The 16,806-nt window shown below is 38.3% G+C and overlaps 1 protein-coding gene across 4 annotated transcripts in view; it reads right to left on the bottom strand.

The window, feature by feature from the left end:
- Positions 1–16,806, bottom strand: part of TMEM117 (transmembrane protein 117) — a 498,717-nt gene that overhangs the window by 156,232 nt on the left and 325,679 nt on the right. For all 4 annotated transcript variants that reach the window (XM_046013709.1, XM_046013713.1, XM_046013710.1 and 1 more), the window contains one exon: positions 16,433–16,530. In XM_046013709.1, the coding sequence (XP_045869665.1) occupies positions 16,433–16,530 (98 nt within the window). The remainder of the gene's footprint in view (positions 1–16,432; positions 16,531–16,806) is intronic.

Here is a 16,806-nt window from a genome sequence, read left to right as displayed (position 1 = left end):
CAGAGAGTACTCAATAAACAGTCATTATGGAATAGAATCATAGGGTTATTTCAATAGTGAGGCAATGACTGAAAAATAACATGGCTAAGTATCACAGAGAAAGGACTCGAAGCTAGTGCTAATCCTTACATGTAGGTTTAGGCTCCCATATTGTTCGTATCTAATACTTTGGGTAGAGTAATAGGTACTTGGAGAGTGGAATCAATCCTGGATTGATCGCCATAGTGTGTCAGTAACTCAGACCTATCCCAGAAAGATAACTGTAGCATTGCACCGTATCCACAAAGGACTCCATTATAACCGGAAATAAGGTGGCCTGAACCACAAAGAATCAGGCAGAGCAACAAATAGAAAAAGGTGAGAAGTCCCCAAAATTGTTCAGATGCCTGATGTGAGGAGATAGTAGAAGATTACAGCCCTGTCTATAGAATATCTGTGTGCTTATGATATTTATGCGTTCTCAATTTCTTTTTGTTCAAAGATTGTACTCATTACTCTGGTACCAGCAATTGAACAAATATTTATTAAATACTTACTAAATAGCTACTAATACCTGGGAATACTGAGTAAAACAAAACATCATCTCTTCCTACAAGTCACCATAGAAAATGTAGTAAGAAAACCACGAAAATGCAGACTTTTTTGGGGCACTGCTGGAAAGAAAAACCTAACCTGTCAATTTCTGTTTCTCGTTGGAGATTAGGGGACTTAAAGTATCTTGCCTCAGTTCTAGGTGAATCCCATTCAGCAGACACTATTGCTTGTTTAGTTCTGAGTCTGAGCCTGGTTAAGATCAACAGGCTTTTGGCAGTTACCTCAAAAGCAGGTAAGTCCTTATCTGTAACCCACCTACTCAGAACCCAGTGCCTCTAAGAACTGTGGGCAATTCCTGCTCTGAAACTCAGCCCTGCAATAAGATTCTTAATATCTAGGAAAGGGTTTTCTTGTTGCCAGGTACCCACTGGACCTGAAAATAAAAGCTGCTTGAATCTTCCTGTAAGAGTACTCTTGTTGCTTCTTGCTGGACCTTCCGTCACCTGAGGGTTCTGGTTCTGCTTCTCTGTGCTTCTTTTTAACCTCTCCTTCCTTCAAGGGCCTAAAGAAATCCAACTTCCTCCATGAATGCTTCCATGACTACTCTAATCTTCTTTTGGAAATGTCCCATTTCCACATGGAACTCATGGTCAGTAGGAGACAATTTAATCTTTGCTCACGAACCATCCCATGTTACCTGCCATTCATTGTATTTATGTGAGTTTAACTTGCCCAACTCATTTGCATGGTTCTTGGGAGCTGGGATCATGACGCATGTTTACTCCATCCTCTGCAATTCTAGCCCGATGGAATCTATTTTTGGAGCTTACTGAGTGCTGGTTTAGAGTATTTCTGATTCTGAACTACATAAAACAAATAGAAGGACAGGTTTAAAGAAGATTGGCAGAGAGCAACATTTACTTTTCAAAAGTTCACTGAGCCAAATTGAAAATGTGTTATGCCAAGAATATCTTCAGTTCCTAAATGCCCGTATTATAGGAAAATATTCATCCTATATGATGTGTTGTCTAAGGCTCATGAAAGCTTGGAAGAGTTTTAATAAATCTTCATCATTGAATGAAAAGAGTTTATTTTAGTACCTGCAAAAGACTACATATCTTAAAAATGCCTTCATGGAAGATAAGTTTTCTGTTCTAGATTAAAGAAGCCTCACAACCAAACACACATGTTTCTGAGTACTGAATCAGATGAAAACAAAACAAAAATTTTTTTTTTAATTTTTTGTCTTTTTTGTTGTTTGCCCTATAAAAAACATTTTGAGACAATGGAAAAGCTTTGAATAAGGCTGTAAATTAAAGTATTATAGCAATAAGGGGTGCCTGGGTGGCTCAGTGGGTTAAGTCTCTGCCTTCGGCTCAGGTCATGATCTCAGGGTCCTGTGATGGAGTCCCGCATTGGGCTCTCTGCTCAGCAGGGAGCCTGCTTCCCCCTCTCTCTCTGACTGCCTCTCTGCCTGCTTGTGATCTCTCTGTCAAATAAATAAATAAAATCTTTTAAAAAAGTATTATAGCAATGTTAACCTCCTGATTAGGACAATTGGACTGTTTATGTGACAAAATGCCCTTTTTTAGAAAATACAACAGAGTATTTACTCTTTCCTAAAGGAAAGAGTTTAGGGGATACAATGAAATCTTTATTCTTTCCTAAAAGAAGGGCATTGTCTCACATGACTACAGCCCAATTATCAGAATCAGGAAATTAATATGATACACTGTACTTATCTAACTATATAGTAAATGAGAGAGAGAGAATGAATGACTAAAGCAAATGTCTTAAAGATTTGTCAGTTGGGGAACATAGATAAAAGGTATGGGAATTCTTTGTACTAGTCTTACAACATCTTTGTAAGTTGGAAACATTTCAAAATAAAATATTAGATTTGTAGATCAAATCAGTAGAATATTTAAAGTATTATTTTTGCCGAATGTGCTATCTTCGGCTGTTTGGGCTGCTATAATAAAATGTCACAGACTGGGTACCTTATAAACAACAGACTTTTTTATTTCTCTCAGTTCTAGAGTCTGGGAAATCCAAGATCAAGGCACCAGAAGATACAGTATCTGGGGAGAGCCTGCTTTCTGGTTCACTGCCAGCTGTCTTCTCCCTGTGGAAGGGATGAAGGAGCTCTTCAGGAGCATCAATATGGGAGCTCCATGCTCATGACCTAATCACCTCTCAAAGGCACCCCCTCCAAACACCATTACAATGGGGATTAGGTTTTAACATATGAATTTTGGGCAGACAACATTCAGTCAATAATATGTATTTTATGTAACACACGTCTCCTACTTATAAATTCCTATTTTACCTCTTGAGGTCTGTGTTCCATTTTCTGACATGTGGCTTAAGAAATACAAGAGTCAGGGGCGCCTGGGTGGCTCAGTGGATTAAGCCGCTGCCTTCGGCTCAGGTCATGATCTCAGGGTCCTGGGATCGAGCCCCACATCTGGCTCTCTGCTCTGCAGGGAGCCTGCTTCCTCCTCTCTCTCTGCCTGCTTCTGCCTACTTGTGATCTCTGTCTGTCAAATAAATGAATAAAATCTTAAAAAAAATAAGAAATACAAGAGTCATTCTGACTCTAAATGAACACTGTCCATATATTAGTTTCAACGGACAATTTTGTTCCAGTACTATGTTGAATGAAAGTGGTGAGAGAGGACATCTTTGTTTTGTTCCTAACCTTAGGGGGAAAGTTCTCATCTCAGTTTTTCTCATCATTGTGTATGATGTTAGCTGTGGGATTTATATATATATATGTATATATATATATATAGCCTTTATTATGTTGATGCATGTTCCCTCTAAACCTACTTTGAGTGTTCTTATCCTGACTGGATGTTGTACTTTGCCAAATGTTTTTTCTGCATCGATTGAGATGATTGTTTTCTATCCTTTTTTTGTTGATGTGATATATCACATGGATAGCTTTGCAAATATTGAACCACCCTTGCATCCCAGGAATAAATCCCACTTGATTGTGGTGAATGATTTTTTTAAATGTATTATTGGATTCAGTTTGCTATGTAGTTTTGATTTGTATTTCCCTGATGATGAGTGATGTTGAGCATCTTTTTATGTGTCTGTTGGCCATCTGGATGTCTTCTTTAGAAAAATGTCTATTCATGTCATCTGCCCATTTTTTAATTGGATTATTTGTTTTTTAGGGGTTGAGTTTTATAGCTTCTTTACATATTTTGGGCACAAAAACAAACATCGAAACATTTCAACCTTCAATCCGTCCCTTCTTCTAAAAAGAGAGAAAGTACAAGGGTCTTTGGCCAGCAGTGGCGGGGGTGGGAGGGAGAAGGTAAGAACAGGATATTCTGAAAGTAAGACCTGGCATTATGGAACCAGCACTGCTGGTGGAGTTTATAGTAGACGGGGATACCAACAGCAGTAGTGGTCTGGTCTCCGAAAGAAACCGCACATTCATGAGAACTGTCACAATCCTCAACTTGTCTTGGATGAACCCTCTCCTGGAGTCTTCATCTCCCTTAATTTTGATCAATGGCTCACAAAATAAACAATGATTCACTTCCACTTGATTATGGTGACAGTGTTGTCCTGCAGAGAACATGAGAGAATTATTTATCAGCAATTCTGGTTCAAAAACCAATCAGTTGTGAGTTTCCAACAGTGACGAGTGTACCACAAATTTAAGTTCGTGGGTCGCCGATCTTGGAACCAGATGTGAACCACAGTGAATCGTGGGTTCTACACAACCAGCTACACCTTGGTGACACTGAGATTTTGTTGCTCCTCAGTCATTATGCAAAAAGGTGATAGCCAATTTTAACTAGAGTGATTTAAGTGAAGAATGATAGCTATTCTGATATAATTATGACCTGAATAAAAAATCTTAATTCTACTAGGCAGGTTTTGATCAAAGCACACACACAAAAACACTTTTTTTTAAAGATTTTATTTATTTATTTGACAGAGAGAGAGATCACAAGTAGGCAGAGAGGCAGACAGAGAGAGAGGAGGAAGCAGGCTCCCCGCGGAGCAGAGAGCCCAATGCGGGGCTCGATCCCAGGACCCCGAGATCATGACCCGAGCCAAAGGCAGCGGCTCAATCCACTGAGCCACCCAGGCGCCCCCAAAAACACTTTTTTAAAGGAGGATTTCTATGCCATCAAAATACATGATTGTAGCAGCATTTTATTTTGAGACATATACATTGTGGCCACTTTATAAATATTTGCAGAAGGAAGACAAATACTTCAAAGTATGCCACCAATGGTTCCTGGAAGATGTGAGGAAACAGCAAGAATGAAAATGTCTGGGCTTTCTTTCTTTTTTTTTTTTTAAGATTTTATAATTATTTGAGAAAGTGAGAGAGAGAGAGAGAGATATCACAAACAGGGGGGAGGGGCAGAGGCAGAGGGAGAAGCAGACTCCCCACCAAGCAGGGAGCCCAACACAGGACTCAATCACAGGACCTTGAGATCATGACCTGACCCACAGGCAGATGCTTAACCAACTGAGCCACCCAGGGACCAAATGTCTGGGCTTTCTAACAGATCAAGTTGTAGGATATCTGGAGTTTTGTTACTATGGAAGACTTGCATTTTTAGTCTACTAGAGAGGGGGGCCCATGCTTCATGAGAAAAAATGAAGACAAGCAGAGATTCTCACACTGCCAAAATGGGTCAAGTCACTATACTTGGTTAAATGCTGCCTACTTTCCTCTAGAATTTATTGTTTCCAGTTTAATTTTGTGCATTTATACTATTATGTGCAAACTCAAGGGAGTTTTTTGGAATCATGACCTACGCTTCAGAAACTTAATAAGTATGACTTAGGCCGTATGGCTCACGGGAGTACTCCATTCAACCAGCAGATTTAAGACTAAAGAGGAATAACTATCCTACCAATTCTTGTTATAAAGAAAAACTATACAGTCTTTCTAAGCCTTTATTGAAGGGCATTTTTCTTTCAAAAATTCATAAATCCAAGGATTACTCTTGGGCTCAATGTTACTATTTCAGGTCTTAGCAATTGGAAGAAAGCTCTATAATAGAGAGGCCCTATTAAGCAATTTAAGACCAGCTTATTTAATTCTTTTTCCTTAAACCTCACTTACCTTTAAGAAATAAGGAGAAGATCCTAAGATAAAAACTTTCATGGTCAGTTGGGGCTGATTTTGCGTGACTGCAGTTACACAGCTCACAGTGTTTTAATGGACTTTATAGTTATAGAGAAAGCATGTGATTTGGAACCAGAATGATTTTTAAAGTACTGCGATTAATATTTCTAAAAAATTTTCAGAAAAAATAACTCATAAGCATTATATATTTTCTTGTAAAGCATCAATTGATTATAAAGTTAAAATACTTTTTTTTTTTTAAAGATTTTATTTATTTATTTGACAGAGAGAGATCACAAGTAGACAGGCAGGCAGAGAGAGAGAGAGAGAGAGAGAGGGAAGCAGGCTCGCCGCTGAGCAGAGAGCCCGATGCGGGACTCGATCCCAGGACCCTGAGATCATGACCTGAGCCGAAGGCAGCGGCTTAACCCACTGAGCCACCCAGGCGCCCAAAGTTAAAATACTTTTAATTACTGTTTTATTGTTTTAATTCTTTTATCTGAAGAATTTTTCAGAAATATTGTAGAGTATGCCAGTTTTTTTTTTAAAGATTTTATTATTTTTTATTTGTTTGACAGAGAGAGAGATCACAAGTAGGCAGAGAGGCAGGCAGAGAGGAAGAAGCAGGCTCCCTGCTGAGCAGAGAGCCGGATGCAGGACTCGATCCCAGGACCCTGAGATCATGACCTGAGCCGAAGGCAGCAGCTTAATCCACTGAGCCACCCAGGCGCCCCTAGAGTATGCCAATTTTGAAGGTCCCCACCAAAATAATTAATTCAACAAGAATGTACTTAATGCTTGTTGTGTGTCAGATACTGTGTTAAGTCTAGGAAAATAATAAGTAAGATGTTATTCCTGCTCTCAAGAACTGTGATATCTACAAAGAATTTATCAAACTCAGCATCCAAAAATCACAAAAAAACCCAGACAAGAAATGGGCAGAAGATATGAACAGACACTCCTCCAAAGAAGACATGCAAATGACCAACAGACCCATGAAAAAATGCTCAACATCACTCAGCATCAGGGAAACACAAATCAAAACCACAATGAGATACCACCTCATGCTGGTCAAAATGGCTAAAATTAACAATGCAGGAAACAACAGATGTTGGTGAGGATGCAGAAAAGGGGGAACCCTCTTACACTGCTGATGGGAATGCAAGATGATACATCCAGTCTGGAAAACAGCATGAAGGTTCCTCAAAAAGTTAAAAATAATGCTATCCTATGACCCAACAATTGCACTATTAATTATATACTCTAAAGATAAAAGTGTAGTAACCTGAAGAGACATATGCACACCAATGTTTATAACAGCAATGTCCACAATACCCAAATGATTGAAAGAGCCCAGATGTTCATAACAGATGCATGAATAAAGAAGATGTGATATTTGTATACAATGGAATATTACTCAGCCATAAAGAAAATGAAATCTTGCCATGTGCAATGACATGAATGGAATTAGAGGGTATTATGCTAAGTGAAATAAGTCAGCCAGAGAAAGACAAATGCAATATGATTTCACTCATATGTGAATTTTAGAAACAGATGAACATAGGGGAAGGGAAGGAAAAATAAAATAAGATAGAAACAGAGAGGGAGGCAAACTATGAAAGATTCTTTAACTATAGGGAACAAACTGAGGGTTACTGGAGAGGTGGGGGATGGAGGTAATTGGGTGATGGGACTTAAGGAAGGTACTTGATGTAATGAGCACTGGGTATTATGTGAAACTGATGAATCATTAAATTCTACCTCTGAAACCAATAATACATTGTATTGTAACTAAATTGAATTTAAATACAAAGTAAAGAACTGTGATATAGGCAGAAATATGTAGAGAATTTAATCGTCATTTTGATTTTAGTACATTTCTTTTAAAATTTTAGAAGAATTTTAATTTAAAACCTTATGAACTATTTATTCAACTAAAGAATGAAAATTACATATATGGTAAATTTTTACCACAGAATTAATTTAATAAGAGGCTGTAGTTCAATATCTGTGCAGACAATTTGAAATGAGCTCTCTTTTAAAAAGGAATTTGCTCTGAACAAGGCAAACCAATAAATAGCAAACCAGCAAATATTTCAATTTTTTCATAAGGAATATATTCATTTCTAAATATACAGACATCCCTCCAATCTTCTCTCTTGCCTTCTGACAATACCCCCTGTACTACTTCTTCCTCTTCTAATCACAGCTCAACCCAGTACAGTTCTGGAAACATTCCAGAAAACCATTCTTGCGGAGGTCACCAGCAAAATCCTATAAATGATCTGTATTTTGATCTTATCCTGGCCTCTATAATACATACTTTCCCTATTTTTCATTCTTCCTGTCCTCTCTTTCTCTGTCTTCTTCTTTTTTTTTTTTTTAATTTATTCATTTGACAGACAGAGATGACGAGTAGGCAGAGAGGCAGGCAGAGAGAGAGGTGGAAGCAGGCTCCCTGCCGAGCATGGAGCCTGATGTGGGGCTCGATCCCAGGACCCTGGGATCATGACCTGAGCCGAAGGCAGAGGCCTTAAACCACTGAGCCACCCAGGCGCCCCTTTCTCTGTCTTCTTTATAGATCCTTCTTCTGCCTATTTCCAGATAAAAGAGCTCTACAGGTTATATCACAGATCTTTTATTCTCACTCAACATCCACTCACATTCTTTCAATAACCATATACATGTAGATAACAACATCTAGGTGAGAGTGAAAATATAAACTGAAACACAAATTTTAGTAATATTTCTGTCTTGGATCTCAATCCCTCAGTCTTCATGTTCAGATCCATACAAAGAACTCTCTACTAAGTATCTCTCTCTCTCTCTCTCCTCTAGTTGAAGTAGAGTTTACACACGATGTTACATTAGTTTCAGGTGTACAACATAGTGATTCAGCAAATGCATAACATTATTCTATGCCTACCACAAGCGTAGCTACCATCTGTTACCATACAATGCTATTACAATACCACTGACTATATTCTATAAGATACCCCAATTAGTATCTCAAGCTCAACATGCAAATGTGGGCTTATTATGCCCCCACCAAGACTTACTCCCTTACCACAAGGTCCTATCTCAGTGAACAGTATCACCAGCTGTTCAGTTGCTCAAGCCTAAATACTCAAAGCTACACTTGAATTTTCCTTTTGCCTCACTCCCATAACCAATCACCATGTTTCCTCCCATCTGAGGCCAGCTGATCCTAGGATTACACTTAGGCTCTAGTTCCTTTACAAAATCATCCCTGGAGCTCTCTAAGCCCCACATCACAGCACCCACACCCACAGCTGGCATTGCCTGCCCCCTCACACCCTGTATTTCTCATCAGACAGAAAATTATGCTGTCAAGAGTCCTTATTTTCTTTCAGAATTGTGTTCTCAGCACCATGGAGAGCACCTGGTGCTGACTAACAGCACTCACACCACCAGTTAAAACAAAATAATGTTCCTCATGTTCCAGGAACATGAGGGCCACAGTGGGATGGGGACTTATCGGGACAGCACACACACCAGCCCCGGACATGGGGGCTGGCACCGGCCCCTACCCCTCACCCCCCGAAGACTTCGGTCTCAACCTTCGGCTAGGCTGCCATCTTCCCAGAGCTGGACGCACATGGCCAAGGGGGAGAAGAGACTTTCTCAAGAAGCGAAAGGTCCCCTGGCCCACCCATCCGAGCCCTGCTCCAGGGCTCCTCACCTGCAAATCCCCCCCGCCGGAAACTCAAGACGAAGAGTGACATCAGCTGCGAGTGATTGTGGGCAAGTCACTTCTCTCTGCAGACTGTTTCCCTATCTGCAAAAGGACAGCACTGACTCATTTTAGTAGTCATCACGCTCCCTCCCCTCCCATCCCTCACAGCCTCCACTGCTGCCAAGCTCAGACTATCCTGGCCTCCTGCGAGAACATGCAACCCCCGGCTGTAGATTCACTGAACTTTCTGGAAGGTCTGGGGCCAGGAGTTTTTACACAAGTGCTCCAGGTGATTCTAATGCCCTGGAGAAGGAGAGCTGTTACTTCCTGAGTGAGCTACAAGTCCGTGTTACTGAACCTGGGATGATGGCTTGAGGGGGCTCCTGCCCTCCCAGGGATCTCCTGCCTCCGGCCCCACTAAGCCTGAGCCTCTGAAGTCAGCTGCTGGAGAGAGAGAGAGAGAGAGACTCCTGTATCCCATCCCATCCCACCGCACCCCACACTGGTTCCCCAAGGCTTCATGGACAAGTGATGGTATAGGGTGGCGGTTAGCAAACCATACTCCGTGGACCAAATCTGGCAGCTGTGTGTTTTTGTAAATAAAGTTTTGTTGGCACTCAAAAAAAAAAAAAAAAAAACAACAACAACAACAACAAAAAAAATAATGACTAATACACAACAGGAAGTAGGAAAGCCGGGATTGAAAGTTAGGCAGCTGGCTCTAGAGTTTGTGCTTCTAACCGCTATTGCACATTGCATTCAGCACTTAATAAGTACTGATTTAAATAAGTTAATAAAAACAGACTTGCTCTTAATTCAGCACAATTAAGTCTGGAGGGGCATGGCATTGTGTAATGTCCAGGTATAAATAGATGCCTGAGAGCTAAATCTCTCAGGCATAAACAGAATTTACTTTTTAAATGAAAAACCTCCAAATAATATGACAATAATGTGACAAGACAGTAATGCAACATCAATCACCTTTTTATCCAGAAGTAGAAAACTTGGATCTCTCTGCTTTGAAGCCAGACTTAAATGGAGCCTGTTAACTTTGTGTGGTGTTTAAAATTAAGGTGACTGGTTCAGTAGGTACAGTTACCTGATTTAGGCTAGAAATGTTCTGCTTTTTCTCAATTATAGAGGCAGTTTTTAATTAAAGATAGACAACCATTTCACAAGACATGTTGAAATGGAAGGAAAGCTGAAGGCTACAAGACAAAATCCATCCAGAGAAAAGACACAGGCTAATTTATTATTTGGAAAGTGAGGCAAAAAGTTTTGCCTACTATAGTTGCCCCAGAACCTTTCATGAATTATTGTCTGATGTAAAAATTTTCCTCATAATTACAATGGAATTATACAGAGCATAGTAAATTAAAATTAGTACCCTCTCATTATAAAGACAAAAAAGAGTAATACTTTTCTAGTTAAGCATGTAGAGTCATAGGATCTTTAAGTTTGATGAAAATTGAGAAGTGATTTGTTTTTTTTTTCTCATTGAATGTGAAAATCCTTCTACTGTATCCCTGATGGATACAGTAGTTTTTGCTAGAATACTTCTACTGACAGGAAATCCAGCATTTCATCAGTCAAGTTCACTTAGCATTGAGAGGCTTCCATTCTTCCAGACATGAATTCTTTCAGACATGAATCTAAATCTACTTCCACATGACTTACATTCATTAGCCTATATCCTAGTCTGCTTGGGCTGCTACAACAGATACCATAGACTAGTTGCCTTATAAAGAACAGACATGTATTTCTCACAGTTCCGGAGGCTGGGAAGTTTAAGGTCAAGGCACCAGCATGGTTTCATTTGGTGAGGTCCTCTTCTTGGTTCACAGCCAACACTCCCTCTGTCTTTACATGATGGAGAGGGTTAGGGATCTCTCTGGAACCTTTATTATAAAGGCACTAATCCCATTCATGAAGAATCTACCCTCATGACTCAAACACCTTCCAAAGACCTCACCTTCTAGTACCATCATTTGGGCATTAAGGATTCAAAATATGAATTTTGGAAGGACACAAATATTCAAACTATAGCAGTCCCTATTCTGCCCTCTGGAGCAAAGCAAACAATTAATCTCTCTTCAATATTTTAATCTTATGATAGAAAATAACATTGCAGAGCTGAAAAGGATCACACAGAATAACAAAACATATCCCTTTTGAAGAACAAAGAAAGGAAACTTTCAGTCATCATACCAGGCATCCCTGTACTCAGATACTAGAGAGCTATTGCTAAATCCTTTCTGACTGACCTTTCCCCTGATTCTTAGGTCTTTTTATTACTTTACTATATTTGATTGTCATTTGATGATTATCATGTGACTCTCCCAGACCATGCATATTAAGATAATAATCATTTCTTGATTAGTCCTTGTCTGGTGGAAGCTAAAAATTTTATTAGACTTTACTAATGACTGTGATCTTCAAAACAGGACAAATAGCAGTGGCTACATTTGTTTCCCAGTTAAGAATTATGATAGTCATGATGAAGAGATGTCCACCCAAACCATTATAGCACTAAATAAAGTAGCTTTTAAAATATAGGGGTGGCTCAGTTGGTTGAGCAGCTGCCTTTGGCTCAGGTCATGATCCCAGGGTCCTGGGATTGAGCCCTGCATAGGGCTCCCTGCTCAGCAGAGAGCCTGCTTCTCCCTCTCCCTCTGCCTGACTCTTTGCCTACTTGTGGTCTCTCTCCATCTCTCTGATAAATAAATAAAATCTTTAAAAAATCATTAATCATTTAAAAAATGATTTTTTGAATCATTAAATGATTTCAAAAATCATTATCAGGTTCTCCTAGAGCATCTAAGTAATCGCAGACCACAGTGTTGACAAATGTTTGCCACTATAACACCTAAGTTATCATTTTTCCAGTTTCTATCATCAGTGGTTTTGTTTTGTTTTGTTTGCCATTTGCTGTCCAGCCCTTAGGATAAAAATTCCAGCCTTCTGTTATGGCAATACTCTGCTCGTCGGATCAATTTCTTTACGCAGCATGATGTAGTTTCAAACAATCCCCACATCTCAGGGGTTTAATATTTGCAAAAGAGTATTTCTCACACTATATAACCACTGTGTTGTTAAGAATTCTTGGTTTATGCTTGGTTCCCTAAATGATGAGGGCTCTAACTAGATGTACACTTCCATTGTTGCTATTGACAAAAGAGCTCCCTTTCGTGCTTCTCTTTGGTAGTGAAATGCTACCTAAGGGTGCTTGGGTGGCTCAGTTAGTTAAGACCTGACTCTTGAACTCAGGGTCATGGGTTCAAGCCCTCCACTGGGCTCCATGCTAAGCCTGGAGGCTACTTAAGAAGAATACAAGAAAGAAGAAAAAGAAGAAAGTTTCTACCTAGCTGTGACATATGCCACTTTTACTCACACTTTAATTGGTCAAAGCAAGTGATGTGGTCGGGACGGGGGCAGCAGAAAAGTGCAATCCTCTCCTGTGTCTGGAAGGCAAAGAACTGGAGTATTTGTGGGAGTGCCTGGGTGGCTCAGTGGGTTAAAGCCTCTGTATTTGGCTCAGGTCATGATTCCAGGGTTCTGGGATTGAGCCCCGCATTGGGCTCTCTGCTCAGTAAGGAGCCTATTTCCCCCTCTCTATCTGCCTGCCTCTCTGCCTACTTGTGATATCTGTCTGTCAGATAAATAAATAAAATCTTAAAAAAAAAAAAAAGAACTGGAGTACTTGTGAAGCCCAAATGAACACCAGAATTCCCAAACCCTCCTTTTACCAATTGGTCTACTAATCACAGAAGAGTGTCTCCCTTACTTTTTTTTTTAAAGCTAAGTTGCTGGGAAATATTATCCCATAAAAAGCATAGAAACTGTGTCACTAGAGCATAAATAAAATGGGGAAATAGAAGCTAATATAAATGTATTACTTGATTTTAATATATTTTAATTTTTTATTGAGTATAGTTCATACACAATGTTATGTGAGTTTCAGGTGCATATTTCTCACTTTTTTATATCTTTGTTTTTGTATATATTGGCTCCAGATACAAGAGAGTGGAAATGTTTTTCATGGCCCCTCTAGAACACAGAAACAGCATGGACTTAACCTAGAGTTTAAATTTTTAGATCTTCAGTCTTCTTAATTATCAAAAGGGCTGGGAGAGTGATTCTGGAAGGGAAGTTCTATAAATATTCTTCCCTCTCCCATTTAGTATTTTCATTTCCTTTTTTAAAGATTTTATTTACTTATTTGAGAGACAGTGAGAGAGAGCAGGAGCAGGGAGGAGAGGGAGAAGGAGGCTGTCCGCTGAGCAGGGAACCCGACCGCTGGACCCTAGAATCATGACCTGAGCCAAAGGCTTAACTGATTAACTGACTGAGCCACCCAGGTGCCCCCACTTAGTATTTTCATATACAAAGAAAATCTAGTCTCACCCCTAGCATAAAAAGCCCATGTGTTATAGCAGCTTTATCTTGGCACAATTATAGATAGATGTAAGAACCATTTTCTTCAATATAGAGACATCTGTCACAGGAATCAAGGAAGAACTCAGCCACACAGTTGCAAAGGAAATAGTTTCTGACAGACACTTGTGAGTTAAAGCAGCTACATGTAGGTAGAAGGTAAGTTTACTAGAACAAAATTGCATGTTGTACTGTTGAAACTGCCACATAGAATCACACTGCAACTTAAGAAAGCTTTCCTTTGCAAAATTTCTTCTCCAGCATAGGGTTTTCACACTAATCTCTCTTCCCTTAACTGGGCAACACCAAAAGAAAACAGCACTTTTTTGACTGGGTAACACATAGTGTGTAAATACTATCTTTTGTTTCATCTGAAACCTTGCCAATGATTTCTGTGTGTTATCTCTTAGAGCTAAGAAAACAAATGCCCTTTATACTTGCTAAATCTCTTTTATCCAAAAAGTATGAACAAAACATAAAATTGTGTTGCTTCCCACAAAATTTCCATATTCAACTTTTTTCATCAGATTTTCCTTTTTTAAAACCCTGAGAACTGTTGACAAGTTAATCTAACTGTATAGAAATGGATAAAATAGGAAAAATATTTTTAGAGTAGCATTTAAATTTTCCTCCAGTTATTTTATGTTCTCTGTGATTTGAAATACTGCTTTTGAAATATAACAATGAAAAACCATCTCCCAAATATATTAACAATCGATAATTTACAAAAAAACAATGACTACAAGAATACATGTGAATTTATTGAATTGAATTGTTCTACATTGAAGTGTATTATCTATTTGCCAGTGGCTAATTAAATTATTCTTATAATATTTAAAATATTCTTTAGGTTATCATTTGGAACGATGTTATTACGTAGGTCAAAAATAAGCCCATATGTATAAAAGGGATGGTAGACCTGAGTAATGATGTTCAAGGAACATACGCTAAGATGCTTAAGGAATAATCTGGTATGGATTCCTCTCCACTGAATCAGCAATTGCAATTAAGAATAGCTAATGACAAAAATCAGAGGGCCTTCAGATTACTATAGACATGGCTCACTTTGGCAAATAGTACAAATGTGACCTGAGTAACTTTCCATACTGAATAATAATCAGCAGGCTGCCTTTGAAGATGCATTAAACAAAATAAAATTTATGTGATCATAGTAAGTTAGTATTGTTTCAAGATACTTCATAAATGCTTTTAATATTAACATCTACCTTTTTTAAAATTATGATTCCTACAACCTCTATAGAGAATTCTATAGGGTGGAATCACTGCCCAGCATCTTGTATTCTCAATATAGCTCCAGAACCTAAAACAGGATTAAGGTTAATCATGTGGAAATTTGCACACTGATGTATCTTTTTTTCTAGAGGTAGTCTAGTGTAATGATTAAACACTGGGTCTCTGGAGTCAGAGACCTATGCTCCCAATAATAGTGCCTACCTTATAGGGTTGTCAGGATTAAATGAGTAAATAAATAGAATGTTAAATACTTAGCATAGTGCCTGCAGCAAAACATATCCTCAATAAATATTTTCTATAGTTATTATATTGCATATTATTCAGAATATACAAGCTACATGGGGAGATGACACGCAGGGAAAAAAGAATATGAAAGTTAAATGCACCATAAAAATAGGCCACACTTGACTCATAGAGACAAGGTATAAATAAACATCCACAAAATCATACTCATTTTTACAACACTACTTGAAATCTACTTTTGTTTACCTTCTAAGAACTGAGTTCAAAATGCCATATATCTCTACCAAAATTTAATTATAGTGTTAAAGCACAAAGATAGCTTAGAGTGTATATTCTGCCCTCTGATTTTTGTAGCTTGTACAGGAAAAAAGAAGTCAACGCCCAGAATTAAATCCAAGAACAAACAAAATACTTTTTCTATCATTTCAAAAGGCAGGGAAGCAGGATGGAATGTAGCTGGCACAAGTTATCATCAACCCCAGCCCCTCTGGGCATTAGTACACACCTTTTCATACATCTGGTTGACTCTGTAGTGGGGCGGTATCACCCAGCCAGGCAAAGTGCCCTTCTTGCTGACTCCTTATTGCTATCTTTTCTGTCTAAACTTGTTCAAATACACATCAATAGTGGTGACTCGATGAAAAATAAAGTTCTATAAGACATGGATTATTTTTTAATTGCAATGATTGGGCTGGAGAGCTAAAAGAAATTACATAAAGAAGAAATGCCAATGAGCCAGATGTGATTTGTAAAGAGGTTTCCTCTCTGTGTAACTCCTTCAAAGCAAAATTATATCCTGTCAAATATACTGGAAATTTAGAATTTACTGGAGACATTTTTATAGCAGATTTCATTGACGAAAATTATAGCTTGTTTTTGCTGAATCAAAAACCTACTTACCTCTGGTAAAATATGTATTACTATATTAGCAAATGTATCTCTTGTAAATGTGTATATGCAACAATGTGTAAGTAGAAAGTAATTCATACAATCATCAGGATGATGGTTTTAATCATCTTAATTGAACACAGTATCCACTGGAAATGCCTTTCTACACAGAATTCTGTGTATCTTAAAAAAAAAAAACAAAAAACTACATCCAACTCAAGTCTTTTGTGAATCATGCAAGGCAAAAATCAATAAATGAAACAATTTCTTACCAGAATAAAATGATCCTAACATTTCCTTTCTTCCAGAAAGCTCTTGCGGATTTTCCCCAGTCAGGATAAGGTTTGTCCTGAAGCATCATATCCGTGACCTGAAGCAACAAAACAAACTTATTTAGCACTTTCAGAAATCCTACATGGAGGTTTAAATATTCATATAGTTTGTACTTTATTGAGAATAAAATGTTTGTATTTTAATGCTAAAATATATGCAGAGATAAAATTAAGAACAGACTTTTTCAATTAAAAATTTTAGTTTTTAATTAGTTTTAATTTTAGTTTTTTCATTTGACTTTACATAATGAATGAGCATATTTAAGATGATTCAACATGTCAACTACTGAGATTTTTTTTAAAACATCAATCAA

Source organism: Meles meles, chromosome 7 (assembly GCF_922984935.1).
Source record: "Meles meles chromosome 7, mMelMel3.1 paternal haplotype, whole genome shotgun sequence".
NCBI classification, from domain to species: Eukaryota; Metazoa; Chordata; class Mammalia; order Carnivora; family Mustelidae; genus Meles; species Meles meles.
Note: the sequence above shows the minus strand (reverse complement) of the source record. Positions and strands in the feature narration are given on the sequence as shown.